Source organism: Salvelinus namaycush, chromosome 8, assembly GCF_016432855.1.
Source record: "Salvelinus namaycush isolate Seneca chromosome 8, SaNama_1.0, whole genome shotgun sequence".
NCBI lineage: Eukaryota > Metazoa > Chordata > Actinopteri > Salmoniformes > Salmonidae > Salvelinus > Salvelinus namaycush.
The window spans coordinates 65154173-65169742 of record NC_052314.1 but is presented as its reverse complement, the minus strand read 5'-3'; the positions used below and the strand labels follow the sequence as shown (position 1 = coordinate 65169742).

At 48.2% G+C, this 15570-nt stretch overlaps 1 protein-coding gene across 1 annotated transcript in view; it reads right to left on the bottom strand.

The window, feature by feature from the left end:
* Nucleotides 1-15570, bottom strand: part of dlc1 (DLC1 Rho GTPase activating protein) — a 62533-nt gene that overhangs the window by 26092 nt on the left and 20871 nt on the right. Inside the window, exons 2-3 of the mRNA XM_039000315.1 lie at nt 4320-4391; nt 1116-1197 (exon numbers count right to left, since the gene is read on the bottom strand). Coding sequence (XP_038856243.1) covers nt 1116-1197; nt 4320-4391 — 154 coding nt within the window. The remainder of the gene's footprint in view (nt 1-1115; nt 1198-4319; nt 4392-15570) is intronic.

Genomic DNA, 15570 nt, shown 5'->3' with positions numbered 1-15570 from the left:
GGAGAACATAGAGAGGTGAGGAGAACATAGAGAGGTGAGAAGAACATAGAGAGGTGAGGAGAACATAGAGAGAGGTGAGGTGGACATAGAGAGGTGAGGAGAACATAGAGAGGTGAGGAGAACATAGAGAGGTGAGAAGGACATAGAGAGAGGTGAGGTGGACATAGAGAGAGGTGAGGTGGACATAGAGAGAGGTGAGGTGGACATAGAGAGGTGAGGAGGACATAGAGAGGTGAGGAGGACATAGAGAGGTGAGGTGGACATAGAGAGGTGAGGAGGACATAGAGAGGTGAGGAGGACATAGAGAGGTGAGGAGGACATAAAGAGAGGTGAGGTGGACATAGAGAGAGGTGAGGTGGACATAGAGAGGTGAGGAGGACATAGAGAGGTGAGGAGGACATAGAGAGAGGTGAGGTGGACATAGAGAGGTGAGGAGGACATAGAGAGGTGAGGAGGACATAGAGAGGTGAGGAGGACATAGAGAGAGGTGAGGTGGACATAGAGAGGTGAGGAGGACATAGAGAGGTGAGGAGGACATAGAGAGAGGTGAGGTGGACATAGACGGGTGAGGAGGACATAGAGAGGTGAGGAGGACATAGAGAGAGATGAGGTGGACATAGAGAGATGAGGAGGACATAGAGAGGTGAGGAGGACATAGAGAGCTGAGGAGGACATAGAGAGGTGAGGAGGACATAGAGAGGTGAGGAGGACATAGAGAGGTGAGGAGGGAAGAGAGAGCTAAGGAGGACATAGAGAGGTGAGGAGGACATAGAGAGGTGAGGAGGACATAGAGAGGTGAGGAGGACATAGAGAGGTGAGGAGGGAAGAGAGAGGTGAGGAGGAAGAGAGAGGTGAGGAGAGAAGAGAGAGGAGAGGAGGAAGAGAGAGGTGAGGAGGAAGAGAGAGGAGAGGAGGGAAGAGAGAGGAGAGGAGGGAAGAGAGGTGAGGAGAGAAGAGAGAGGAGAGGAGGAAGAGAGAGGTAAGGAGATAAGAGAGGAGAGGAGGGAAGAGAGAGGTGAGGAGACCTACAATAATGCTCTACAGGTTCAGTTGTTGACTTCTGGAGAAGTGAGAGATGAAGAAAAAGAGAAGTGGAGGAGAAGGAGAAGTCTCACCTGCACAGAGCCTCGATGGCATCCCGGTCCAGGAAATCATGGTCCCTGGTCACAGACACAATCTCAATGGGGAACAAGCCATCTGAAACCGAGAGAGAGAGAGAGAGAGAGAGAGAGGGGGAGAGTGAGAGAGAGATAGCGAGAGAGCAAGAGGGAGGGAGGAAGAGAGAGAAATATATTTTTTAAATGTCTTTAATTGCACCAGCAAGCAGACACAGTCCATTGCAAACTAACATTTACAAAAATGTAACTCTCTGTCAGATTAGGGTTACTGTCTTCACAAATGTCACCCTCTTCCTTTCCTCCCCCCACACACAACCCACACACATCCGACACACACCACAATGAAAGCTAAGAGGAAGTGGCGTCTTAGCCGGCCAAACAAACACAGCTGTACCATTCAGACCTGGGCAGCAGGGGGGTGAGTGTGGGCGGGGGACGACAGTAGAATGACAATAGGTACTCCCGCATTAAAGGAGTCCTCTGATTATCTTACTCTCTCTTCTCTATATCACTCTATTAAAGGGGAAATCTGGGGTTGAAACTCACTCTATTAAAGGGGAAATCTGGGATTCAAACTCACTCTACTAAAGGTGCAATCTGGGATTCAAACTCAATATATTAAAGGGGAAATCTGGGGTTCAAACTCACTCTATTAAAGGGGCAATCTGGGATTCAAACTCACTCTATTAAAGGGGCAATCTGGGGTTCAAACTCACTCTATTAAAGGGGCAATCTGGGATTCAAACTCACTTTATTAAAGGGGAAATCTGGTATTCAAACTCACTCTAAAAAATGGTGCCCTACTTTTAACCAGGGCCCGTACGTTTCTGGTTAGAAGTAGTGCACTATAAATGGAATAGGGTGCCATTTGGGACGGAGCCTTGAACCCCCATTGATGTCTGCTGATGAAGATGTGAGTAAAAGTGTGTGACAGAAAAAGAGAGAGAGATCAATTATAAAGGAATGTATTGGACGGAGACAAGAATGCAATGATTACATTTACATTTACATTTAAGTCATTTAGCAGACGCTCTTATCCAGAGCGACTTACAAATTGGTGCATTCACCTTATGATATCCAGTGGAACAGCCACTTTACAATAGTGCATCTAACTCTTTTAAGGGGGGGGGGGGGGGGGGGGTTAGAAGGATTACTTTATCCTATCCTAGGTATTCCTTAAAGAGGTGGGGTTTCAGGTGTTTCAGGTGATGACCCTAGTCGGGGTATCCTACAGCTCCTAGCCTCCTAACTACCTAGTCCCCATCCCAAATGGCACCCTATTCCATTTACAGTGCACTACTTCTAACCAGAAACGTACGGGCCCTGGTTAAAAGTAGGGCACCATTTTTTTGGACGCCAGCCTAAGGGCCAACGGTGATAAGAAAACGCCGGCTTTTCTATTCCCCTTTCACAAGCTGTACTGTGACAGTACTATCTGTCTGCCGTATCTGCTGTGGGGCAGGAGTCCCTTCCAGCCAGAGATAATAGAACAGAGACTTTTCTATTCCCCTTTCACAAGCTGTACTGTGACAGTACTATCTGTCTGCCGTATCTGCTGTGGGGCAGGAGTCCCTTCCAGCCAGAGATAATAGAACAGAGAATGTGGCGGGATAAAGACTGGGGGGAATGTGTTGTGTGTCAGCACCAATTCTGTACTCATCAGAGTGACCTGGTATGAGTCAACATAGCTCATCACAAAGCTGTCGGGTGGACGGTTTGGTGTGTGTGTTGGTGTTTGTGTCGCTCTCTTTGTAATCCTGTGTGTGCGCCTCTGTGTGTGTGTGCTTCTCTCTGTGTATGTGTGTGTGTGTGTGTGTGTGTGTGTGTGTGTGTGTGTGTGTGTGTGTGTGTGTGTGTGTGTGTGTGTGTGTGTGTGCGCCTCTGTGTGTGTGTGCTTCTCTCTGTGTATGTGTGTGTGTGTGTGTGTGTGTGTGTGTGTGCGCGTGTGTGTGTGCTTCTCTGTGTGTGTGTGTGCTTCTCTCTCTGTGTGTGTGTGTGTGTGTGTGTGTGTGTGTGTGTGTGTGTGTGTGTGTGTGTGTGTGTGTGTGTGTGTGTGTGTGTGTGTGTGTGCGCCTCTGTGTGTGTGTGCTTCTCTCTGTGTATGTGTGTGTGTGTGTGTGTGTGTGTGTGTGTGTCGGCTGTCACACACAACCTTAATCACCTCTCCAGAAACATGGCGAACGTCCCAGTGTCTTGGTAGACAGAACACCCAGCACGGTTCAATGGTAACGACTAATGAACTGTTGACAAGGCTCGTTTTATCAGGCTTTAAGGCCCCTCGGATTACATTAAAGGGTATGGGCTGTGCAGGCACGTTTTTAGGTTACGTATGAGAATACCTTTTGGCTTTAGGGTTTTGGTAATTGTTTCACTTGTGTGTCTGCAACATTGAGGTTCACTGAGGCAAAACAAAAACACACCGCTGGCACCTCAGGAATGTGTGTGTGTGGTGTGTGTGTGTGTGTGTGTGTGTGTGTGTGTGTGTGTGTGGTGTGTGTGTTTCTGCATAGGCAAGGCGACTTGGCGGGGAGGGGTGAATTAGCACTTCAAATCATAAAAGGATTGGAGTACCATGGAGATCGAAGGAAAGAGGACAGGAAAAGAGGAGTCTTGTGTGTCATTGGATTGCTCTAGAGTCTATAGAATGTTCTGGATTTCAGCATTAGTTCAATAAAAATACCCTCTTGGAGAGGACGTCAACAGCACAGCCTGTCTTGTGTTTGTCCATTAAAATTAGCATAGCGAGTAGATTTGCTCAAATTAACATTTGAGGTTCAACATTTTAGGTCACGACAGTCTGTTACATAGAGTTAGTCTGTAAATGGAAGAGCTGACAGACTGGAAGAGAATGAAGGGTGGGTTCTCTCTCTCTCTCTCCTTCTCTAAAATCAACCATGACTTCATCAGATGGCAAGATATGAACTGTGTAATGTTAATTTGGACTGATGTTTGGTGAGAAAACAACTATCCTCAAGTTCACGTGACCAAGAAAATCTACCACCACCAAGATTTCACTGTTACTGTGACATTTTCACACGGTCTGTGGGAAAAGGGACATTGGCAAAAAATCATAAAGCTCGGGCCAGCGATGACGTTAGCTTTTCCGATTTGCCTCGGTCATTCGCTTGTCACCCCCTTGTGCCAGGGACAGATCAGGCACAGCTGTGGACGGCTGTCGCAGGGGTTCTCAGGGGTCCTTACCTTCGTACAGCTGGGCGTACTGTGGGAAACCGGCAGCCCGGAGCCAGGTGCACGCCTCCTTGGCCTCAATCTCTGCAAGGGAGGGAACAGAAAGACTAACTTTAGAATTTCAAATCCCCTTTATTGGCTCAAAATCACTTATTACAGAAACACACTCAAAACCATCACTTCAATCCTCACATAGAAATCAAATCAGGTTACTGGTTGCGTACAAAGTTCAGCAGATGTTATCGCGGGTGCAGAGAGATGTATGTGTTACTAGCTCCTAACAGCTCAAAATGTATCCTCTGCTATATAACACCACCTGGAGTAGAAGCATGATTGGCTGTATGTGTTTTTTCAGTGGTCAAAATGGGACCTAAAGTCTTTCCACACAGTTCAGTCTGACACAGACCTCTTGACCCTCTTAGTCCCGGTCACTACCCTCTCACATGCTCCCCAAGCCCTCAAAGTCGTAGTTCACACCAACTGTGTCAGCCGCTGTGTGTGTGTGTGTGTGTGTGTGTGTGTGTGTGTGTGTGTGTGTGTGTGTGTGTGTGTGTGTGTGTGTGTGTGTGTGCGTGTTACCACTGCGACCCAAGCCCCCAGTACGTGTCGCGCTGAAACGTTTCATCCGCGTCACTTTAGCGTAGTCGCAGCGTTTCCCGACCAACGTTCCCTTGAGAAGACCTGTCTCGTAACCCTTTAGTGTTTTTGGAGTTGTGGTGTTACATTTGCCCGGGAGCCGCTAAGTGGCGTCGACGGCTGTCGGGGTGGGAGCCATAGTGTGTCTGGAGGAGGCAGACTCCCCCATTAACAGTGATAAGCCCCTTTAGATACCACGTGCCAAATGGTCACCGTGCCCCACCCTCCACCATGTTGGCTCCAGCAGCCACACCCCTCAGTGTTCCTCACACACAACAGAATCAGTGGCACCGGCCCTTTAAAAAACACCTTCAGTAAAATGCCCGCGTCCCCCCCCCCCTTCTAAAACATCTGCTGCTGTCGTATTGGCCATCTATCCAATCAGTCATCACATTTGTAGACTAATGTTCCTTTCTTTCTTTCTCTTCCTACAGGTTAATGGATGTGTTTTGCGTCTCGGAGCAGGATCGGGGTAGTAATCACAGCCGTTGGAGAAAAACGGATGGTTTCATCTGTAGAATGTCAGTAGTAGTGGTGGTGGTTCCACCTCATTTAGACCCAGATTACAACCAGGATCTAGTGTTCTAACTTTGGAACGGAAAAGGCCATTTTCTTCCACAGTGGGGAGAGTTAGACTGGAGGGAGAAACCAACAGAAAGATAGGAAGAGATACAGTAGAAAGAAACAACTTATACAGCAGAAAGGGCCACTGTGGTAGGAGAGTTATGGGGGGATCCTCAAGTGAGACAAAGAGAGAGAGAAACAGAGAGAGAAACAGAGAGAGAGAGAAACAGAGAGAGAAACAGAGAGAGAGAGAAACAGAGAGATAAACAAAAAGAGAGAGAGAGAAAAAGAGAGTGGGTCAGACAGAGAGAGAGAGAGAGACAGAGAGAGAGAGAGAGACAGAGAGAGACAGAGAGAGAGAGAGAGAGAGAGAGAGAGAGAGAGAGAGAGAGAGACAGAATGACAGAGAGAGAGAGAGAGAGAGACAGAATGACAGAGAGAGAGAGAGAGAGAGAGAGAGAGAGAGAGAGAGAGAGAGAGACAGAGAGAGAGAGACAGAGAGAGAGAGACAGAGAGAGAGACACAGAGAGACAGAGAGAGAGAGACAGAGAGAGAGAGAGAGAGAGAGAGAGAGAGAGAGAGAGAGAGAGAGAGAGAGAGAGACACAGACAGAGAGAGAGAGAGAGAGAGAGAGAGAGAGAGAGAGAGAGAGAGAGAGAGAGAGACACACAGAGAGAGACACAGAGAGATTCACTATGGTGAATCACTAAAACAATACAGAAATACACTACGGAAAAAGAAGGAACAGCACGTCAGAAATCAGCTCAATGTAATTGAAGACTCCATAGACTCTAACCAATTCTGGGAAAATTGGAAAAAACTAAACAAACAACAACACGAAGAATTATCTATCCAAAATGGAGATGTATGGGTAAACCACTTCTCCAATCTTTTTGGCTCTATAACAAAGAATAAAGAGCAAAAACATATACATGATCAAATACAAATCCTAGAATCAACTATTAAAGACTACCAGAACCCACTGGATTCTCCAATTACCTTGAATGAGTTACAGGACAAAATAAAAACCCTCCGACCCAAAAAGGCCTGTGGTGTTGATGGTATCCTTAATGAAATGATCAAATATACAGACAACAAATTCCAATTGGCTATACTAAAACTCTTTAACATCGTCCTTAGCTCTGGCATCTTTGTTATGCTGATGAATGAGGACCCAAAAGCGACGTAATAGTAACAGAGTCTTTATTCCAGTAATAAACAAATAATGATTCTCCTGGATATTATCAATGGTCAAATCCTCTCGTCAATAGAGAGGAACGACTGGAGACGCGACCACAGACTGCAGGTCGCTTCAGGAAGGCACTGGCCGTAGCTGACATAGACACCTGCTCACACGCAGCATCTGAAGAAGGCAAAGAACACGACAGGGCGGAACAAGGACACAGGAACAGCAAACATCAAACAAGAATCCGACCAGGCAGAAGCGGAAAACAGAGGGAGAAATAGGGACTCTAATCAGAGGGCAAAATAGGGGACAGGTGTGAAAGAGTAAATGAGGTCGTTAGGAGAATGAGAAACAGCTGGGAGCAGGAACGGAACGATAGAGAGAGAAAGAGGGAAAGAACCTAATAAGACCAGCAGAGGGAAGCACAGGGACAAGACATGAAGATCAAAGACAAAACATGACAGTACCCCCCCACTCACCGAGCGCCTCCTGGCGCACTCGAGGAGGAACCCTGGCGGCAACGAAGGAAATCATCAATCAACGAACGGTCCAGCACGTCCCGAGATGGAACCCAACTCCTCTCCTCAGGACCGTAACCCTCCCAATCCACTAAGTACTGGTGACCACGTCCCCGAGAACGCATGTCCATGATCTTTCGTACCTTGTAAATAGGAGCGCCCTCGACAAGGACGGGGGGGGGGGGAGGGAAGACGAACGGGGGCGCGAAGAAAAGGCTTGACACAAGAGACATGGAAGACAGGGTGGACGCGACGAAGATGTCGCGGAAGAAGCAGTCGCACAGCGACAGGATTGACGACCTGAGAGACACGGAACGGACCAATGAACCGCGGAGTCAACTTGCGAGAAGCTGTCGTAAGGGGAAGGTTACGAGTGGAAAGCCACACTCTCTGACCGCGACAATACCTAGGACTCCTAATCCTACGTCTATTGGCGGCTCTCACAGTCTGCGCCCTGTAACGGCAAAGTGCAGACCTGACCCTCCTCCAGGTGCGCTCACAACGTTGGACAAAAGCCTGAGCGGAGGGAACGCTGGACTCGGCGAGCTGGGACGAGAACAGAGGAGGCTGGTACCCAAGACTACTCTGAAACGGAGATAGCCCGGTAGCAGACGAAGGAAGCGAGTTGTGAGCGTACTCAGCCCAGGGGAGCTGTTCTGCCCAAGACGCAGGGTTTCGAAACGAAAGGCTGCGTAATATGCGACCAATCGACTGATTGGCCCTTTCTGCTTGACCGTTAGACTGGGGATGAAACCCGGAAGAGAGACTGACAGAAGCACCAATCAAACGACAGAACTCCCTCCAAAACTGTGACGTGAATTGCGGACCTCTGTCTGAAACGGCGTCTAACGGGAGGCCATGAATTCTGAACACATTCTCAATGATAATTTGTGCCGTCTCCTTAGCGGAAGGAAGCTTAGCGAGGGGAATGAAATGTGCCGCCTTAGAGAACCTATCGATAACCGTAAGAATCACAGTCTTCCCCGCAGACGAAGGCAGACCGGTAATAAAGTCTAAGGCGATGTGAGACCATGGTCGAGAAGGAATGGGAAGCGGTCTGAGACGACCGGCAGGAGGAGAGTTACCTGACTTAGTCTGCGCGCAGTCCGAACAAGCAGCCACGAAACGGCGCGTGTCCCGCTCCTGAGTAGGCCACCAAAACCGCTGGCGAATAGAAGCAAGCGTACCCCGAACGCCGGGATGACCAGCTAACTTGGCAGAGTGAGCCCACTGAAGAACAGCCAGACGAGTAGAGACAGGAACGAACAGAAGGTTACTAGGACAAGCGCGCGGCGACGCAGTGTGAGTGAGTGCTTGCTTTACCTGTCTCTCAATTCCCCAGACAGTCAACCCGACAACACGCCCTTCAGGGAGAATCCCCTCGGGGTCGGTAGAAGCCACAGAAGAACTAAAGAGACGGGATAAGGCATCAGGCTTGGTGTTCTTATTTCCCGGACGATAGGAAATCACGAACTCGAAACGAGCGAAAAACAACGCCCAACGAGCCTGACGTGCATTAAGTCGTTTGGCAGAACGGATGTACTCAAGGTTCTTATGGTCAGTCCAAACGACAAAAGGAACGGTCGCCCCCTCCAACCACTGTCGCCATTCGCCTATGGCTAAGCGGATGGCGAGCAGTTCGCGGTTACCCACATCATAGTTGCGTTCCGATGGCGACAGGCGATGAGAAAAGTAAGCGCAAGGATGGACCTTATCGTCAGACTGGAAGCGCTGAGACAGAATGGCTCCCACGCCCACCTCTGAAGCGTCAACCTCGACAATGAATTGTTTAGTGACGTCAGGAGTAACAAGGATAGGGGCGGATGTAAAACGCTTCTTGAGGAGATCAAAAGCTCCCTGGGCGGAACCGGACCACTTAAAGCAAGTCTTGACAGAAGTCAGAGCTGTGAGAGGGGCAGCCACTTGACCGAAATTACGAATGAAACGCCGATAGAAATTAGCGAAACCAAGAAAGCGCTGCAACTCGACACGTGACTTAGGAACGGGCCAATCGCTGACTGCCTGGACCTTAGCGGGATCCATCTGAATGCCTTCAGCGGAAATAACAGAACCGAGAAATGTGACAGAGGAGACATGAAAGGCGCACTTCTCAGCCTTCACGTAGAGACAATTCTCTAAAAGGCGCTGGAGTACACGTCGAACGTGCTGAACATGAATCTCGAGTGACGGTGAAAAAATCAGGATATCGTCAAGGTAAACGAAAACAAAAATGTTCAGCATGTCTCTCAGTACATCATTAACTAATGCCTGAAAGACAGCTGGAGCATTAGCGAGACCGAACGGCAGAACCCGGTATTCAAAATGCCCTAACGGAGTGTTAAACGCCGTTTTCCACTCGTCCCCCTCTCTGATGCGTACGAGATGGTAAGCGTTACGAAGGTCCAACTTAGTAAAGAACCTGGCTCCCTGCAAAATCTCGAAGGCTGACGACATAAGGGGAAGCGGATAACGATTCTTAACCGTTATGTCATTCAGCCCTCGATAATCCACGCAGGGGCGCAGAGTACCGTCCTTCTTCTTAACAAAGAAAAATCCCGCTCCGGCGGGAGAGGAAGAAGGCACCACGGTACCGGCGTTGAGAGAAACAGACAGATAATCCTCGAGAGCCTTACGTTCGGGAGCCGACAGAGAGTATAGTCTACCCCGAGGGGGAGTGGTCCCCGGAAGGAGATCAATACAACAATCATACGACCGGTGAGGAGGAAGGGAGCTGGCTCTGGACCGACTGAAGACCGTGCGCAGATCATGATATTCCTCCGGCACTCCTGTCAAATCACCAGGTTCCTCCTGAGTAGAGGGGACAGAAGACACAGGAGGGATAGCAGACATTAAACACTTCACATGACAAGAAACGTTCCAGGATAGGATAGAATTACTAGACCAATCAATAGAAGGATTATGACATACTAGCCAGGGATGACCCAAAACAACAGGTGTAAAAGGTGAACGAAAAATCAAAAAGGAAATGGTCTCACTGTGGTTACCAGATACTGTGAGGGTTAAAGGTAGTGTCTCACATCTGATACTGGGGAGAAGACTACCATCTAAGGCGAACATGGGCGTGGGCTTCCCTAACTGTCTGAGAGGAATGTCATGTTTCCGAGCCCATGCTTCGTCCATAAAACAACCCTCAGCCCCAGAGTCTATCAAGGCACTGCAGGAAGCAGCTGAACCGGTCCAGCGTAGATGGACCGACAAGGTAGTACAGGATCTTGATGGAGAGACAGGAGTAGTAGCGCTCACCAGTAGCCCTCCGCTTACTGATGAGCTCTGGCTTTTACTGGACATGACATGACAAAATGTCCCGCAGAACCGCAATAGAGGCAAAGGCGGTTGGTGATTCTCCGTTCCCTCTCCTTAGTCGAGATGCGAATACCTCCCAGCTGCATGGGCTCAGTCTCTGAGCCGGTGGGAGGAGATGGTTGAGATGCGGAGAGGGGAAACACCGTTAACGCGAGCTCTCTTCCACGAGCTCGGTGACGAAGATCTACCCGTCGTTCTATGCGGATGGCGAGTGCAATCAAAGAGTCCACGCTGGAAGGAACCTCCCGGGAGAGAATCTCATCCTTAACCTCAGCGTGAAGTCCCTCCAGAAAACGAGCGAGCAACGCCGGCTCGTTCCAGTCACTGGAGGCAGCAAGAGTGCGAAACTCTATAGAGTAATCCGTTATGGATCGATCACCTTGACATAGGGAAGCCAGGGCCCTGGAAGCCTCCTTCCCAAAAACTGAACGATCAAAAACCCGTATCATCTCCTCTTTAAAGTTCTGATAATCGTTAGAACACTCAGCCCTTGCCTCCCAGATAGCTGTGCCCCACTCCCGAGCCCGACCAGTAAGGAGTGATATGACGTAAGCGATCCGAGCTCTCTCTCTTGAGTACGTGTTGGGCTGGAGAGAGAACACAATATCACACTGGGTGAGAAAGGAGCGACACTCAGTGGGCTGCCCAGAGTAACATGGTGGGTTATTAACCCTAGGTTCCGGAGACTCGGAAGACCAGGAAGTAGCTGGTGGCACGAGATGAAGACTCTGAAACTGTCCAGAGAGATCGGAGACCTGAGCGGCCAGGGTCTCAACGGCATGACGAGCAGCAAACAATTCCTGCTCGTGTCTGCCGAGCATTGCTCCCTGGAACTCGACGGCAGTGTTGAGAGAATCCATAGTCGCTGGGTCCATCTTGGTCGGATTCTTCTGTTATGCTGATGAATGAGGACCCAAAAGCGACGTAATAGTAACAGAGTCTTTATTCCAGTAATAAACAAATAATGATTCTCCTGGATATTATCAATGGTCAAATCCTCTCGTCAATAGAGAGGAACGACTGGAGACGCGACCACAGACTGCAGGTCGCTTCAGGAAGGCACTGGCCGTAGCTGACATAGACACCTGCTCACACGCAGCATCTGAAGAAGGCAAAGAACACGACAGGGCGGAACAAGGACACAGGAACAGCAAACATCAAACAAGAATCCGACCAGGCAGAAGCGGAAAACAGAGGGAGAAATAGGGACTCTAATCAGAGGGCAAAATAGGGGACAGGTGTGAAAGAGTAAATGAGGTCGTTAGGAGAATGAGAAACAGCTGGGAGCAGGAACGGAACGATAGAGAGAGAAAGAGGGAAAGAACCTAATAAGACCAGCAGAGGGAAGCACAGGGACAAGACATGAAGATCAAAGACAAAACATGACAATCTTCCCCAATATTTGGAACCAAGGACTGATCACCCCAATCCACAAAAGTGGAGACAAATTTGACCCCAATAACTACCGTGGAATATGCGTCAACAGTAACCTTGGGAAAATCCTCTGCATTATCATTAACAGCAGACTCGTACATTTCCTCAATGAAAACAATGTACTGAGCAAATGTCAAATTGGCTTTTTACCAAATTACCGTACAACAGACCATGTATTCACCCTACACACCCTAATTGACAACCAAACAAACCAAAACAAAGGCAAAGTCTTCTCATGCTTTGTTGATTTCAAAAAAGCCTTCGACTCAATTTGGCATGAGGGTCTGCTATACAAATTGATGGAAAGTGGTGTTGGGGGTAAAACATACGACATTATAAAATCCATGTACACAAACAACAAGTGTGCGGTTAAAATTGGCAAAAAACACACACATTTCTTCACACAGGGTCGTGGGGTGAGACAGGGATGCAGCTTAAGCCCCACCCTCTTCAACATATATATCAACGAATTGGCGCGGGCACTAGAACAGTCTGCAGCACCTGGTCTCACCCTACTAGAATCCGAAGTCAAATGTCTACTGTTTGCTGATGATCTGGTGCTTCTGTCACCAACCAAGGAGGGCCTACAGCAGCACCTAGATCTTCTGCACAGATTCTGTCAGACCTGGGCCCTGACAGTAAACATCTCAGTAAGACCAAAATAATGGTGTTCCAAAAAAGGTCCAGTCACCAGGACCACAAATTCCATCTAGACACCGTTGCCCTAGAGCACACAAAAAACTATACATACCTCGGCCTAAACATCAGCACCACAGGTAACTTCCACAAAGCTGTGAACGATCTGAGAGACAAGGCAAGAAGGGCCTTCTATGCCATCAAAAGGAACATAAATTTCAACATACCAATTAGGATCTGGCTAAAAATACTTGAATCAGTCATAGACCTTTATGGTTGTGAGGTCTGGGGTCCGCTCACCAACCAAGATTTCACAAAATGGGACAAACACCAAATTGAGACTCTGCATGCAGAATTCTGCAAAAATATCCTCCGTGTACAACGTAGAACACCAAATAATGCATGCAGAGCAGAATTAGGCCGATACCCACTAATTATCAAAATCCAGAAAAGAGCCGTTAAATTCTACAACCACCTAAAAGGAAGCGATTCCCAAACCTCCATAACAAAGCCATCACCTACAGAGAGAGAACCTGGAGAAGAGTCCCCTAAGCAAGCTGGTCCTAGGGCTCTGTTCACAAACACAAACACACCCCACAGAGCCCCAGGACAACAACACAATTAGACCCAACCAAATCATGAGAAAACAAAAAGATAATTACTTGACACATTGGAAAGAATTAACAAAAAAACAGAGCAAACTAGAATGTAGTTGGTCCTAAACAGAGAGTACACAGTGGCAGAATACCTGACCACTGTGACTGACCCAAACTTAAGGAAAGCTTTGACTATGTACAGACTCAGTGAGCATAGCCTTGCTTGAGAAAGGCCGCCGTAGGCAGACATGGCTCTCAAGAGAAGACAGGCTATGTGCACACTGCCCACAAAATGAGGTGGAAACTGAGCTGCACTTCCTAACTCCTGCCCAATGTATGACCATATTAGAGAGACATATTTCCCTCAGATTACACAGATCCACAAAGAAATCGAAAACAAATCCAATTTTGATAAACTCCCATATCTACTGGGTGAAATCCACAGTGTGCCATCACAGCAGCAAGATTTGTGACCTGTTGCCACAAGAAAAGGGCAACCAGTGAAGAACAAAAAACCATTGTAAATACAACCCATATTTATGCTTATTTATTTTAACTTGTGTGCTTTAACCATTTGTACATTGTTACAACACTGTATATATATAATATAACATTTGTAATGTCTTTATTGTTTTGAAACTTCTGTATGTGTAATGTTTACTGTTAATTTGTATTGTTTATTTCACTTTTGTATAATATCTACCTCACTTGCTTTGGCAATGTTAACACATGTTTCCCATGCCAATAAAGCCCCTTGAATTGAATTGAATTGAATTGAGAGAGAGGCCCTCGCAGCTGACTAAGACCAAGCTGAGACACTATAGCCCCTCCGTATTACGAGGCATTTACATACCAACAAGAAGCCTAGACAGGCAGACACTAGAACACTAGACAGGCTGCCGGTAAAAAGGTGTGACACGACCAACACCCCCCCCCCCCCCCCTCCCAGAGGCCAGGAACTCCACCACAACCACCCTGGGACTACAGCAGCACCGCCACCCGAGTTGTCATATAACCAAATAACTCATTCATGACTGTGTTTCACAACTGTTTGGTTCCAGAAGACGAGGCTAGTTTTCCCAGTGAATTCCAACATGGCCGAAGCTGGGAAGCTTGTAATTGGCCTGGTATTTATAGAAGGTTGTGAACCTCGAAGGAACATAGGCAACTCAGAGTAATTACAGCAGCATTCTTGGATACAGAGACAAACATAAGGTTAGGGCTTCCTGTGTGTGTGTGTGTGTGTGTGTGTGTGAGTGTGTGTTAGTACTGTCCATTTTGAGACGCCGTAGTCACTTTTACATCGAACATGCTGTGTTTGGTGCAGTATTTCTCAATGAAAACATGTGCATGAAAACGAGTCGTCTCTCGACTTTAGTGAAAGATCCCTACTGTTGACCAATCACCGACGAAGGGGCGCAGCCTTCGGCTAATAACTTCGGTTCGCCTCAAGAAAAAATGGCGTGTGCCTGAACAACTGAAAAAACCCTCACGATAAAATGAACAAAAACGCCACAAATGCCGTCATAATATATAATAACTTCCAAACTGTTTCTGCGGGAAGCTGTGACGCCTCCACCTAACCAGCCTCCAATAGGGAAGCTGCTGACGCCTCCACCTAACCAGCCCTCCAATAGGGAAGCTGCTGACGCCTCCACCTAACCAGCCCTCCAATAGGGAAGCTGCTGACGCCTCCACCTAACCAGCCCTCCAATAGGGAAGCTGCTGACGCCTCCACCTAACCAGCCCCAACAGGGAAGCTGCTGACGCCTCCACCTAACCAGCCCTCCAATAGGGAAGCTGCTGACGCCTCCACCTAACCAGCCCTCCAATAGGGAAGCTGCTGACGCCTCCACCTAACCAGCCCTCCAATAGGGAAGCTGCTGACGCCTCCACCTAACCAGCCCTCCATAGGGAAGCTGCTGACGCCTCCACCTAACCAGCCCTCCAATAGGGAAGCTGACGCCTCCACCTAACCAGCCCTCAGTAGGGAGAGGGGAGGAGTAGGGGACAGCATTTCTGTGCGGAAGGCTTTTGGAGAAGCAAATGACACCCCCAATATGCATTGCAGTTAACCTCCGACCCTGCCATCCCTTTTCCTCACCCTTGACCTTTTGCACAGTGACATCACCTGGCCTTTGTGACATAACCGCAGCCCAACAACAACAACGCCTGTTGGCATAAACAAAAATAAACCAGGTTCTGTGTCACTGACTGGACCTCCGTTCAACAACACAAACTACAACATATTTATTTATTTCTAATCCTGCTTTTCCTTTTGTCCTTTCCACTCCTTCTCAGTGTTTGCATGCGGGGAGAGACAGACACACACACACGCACACACAGACACACACACAGACACAGACACA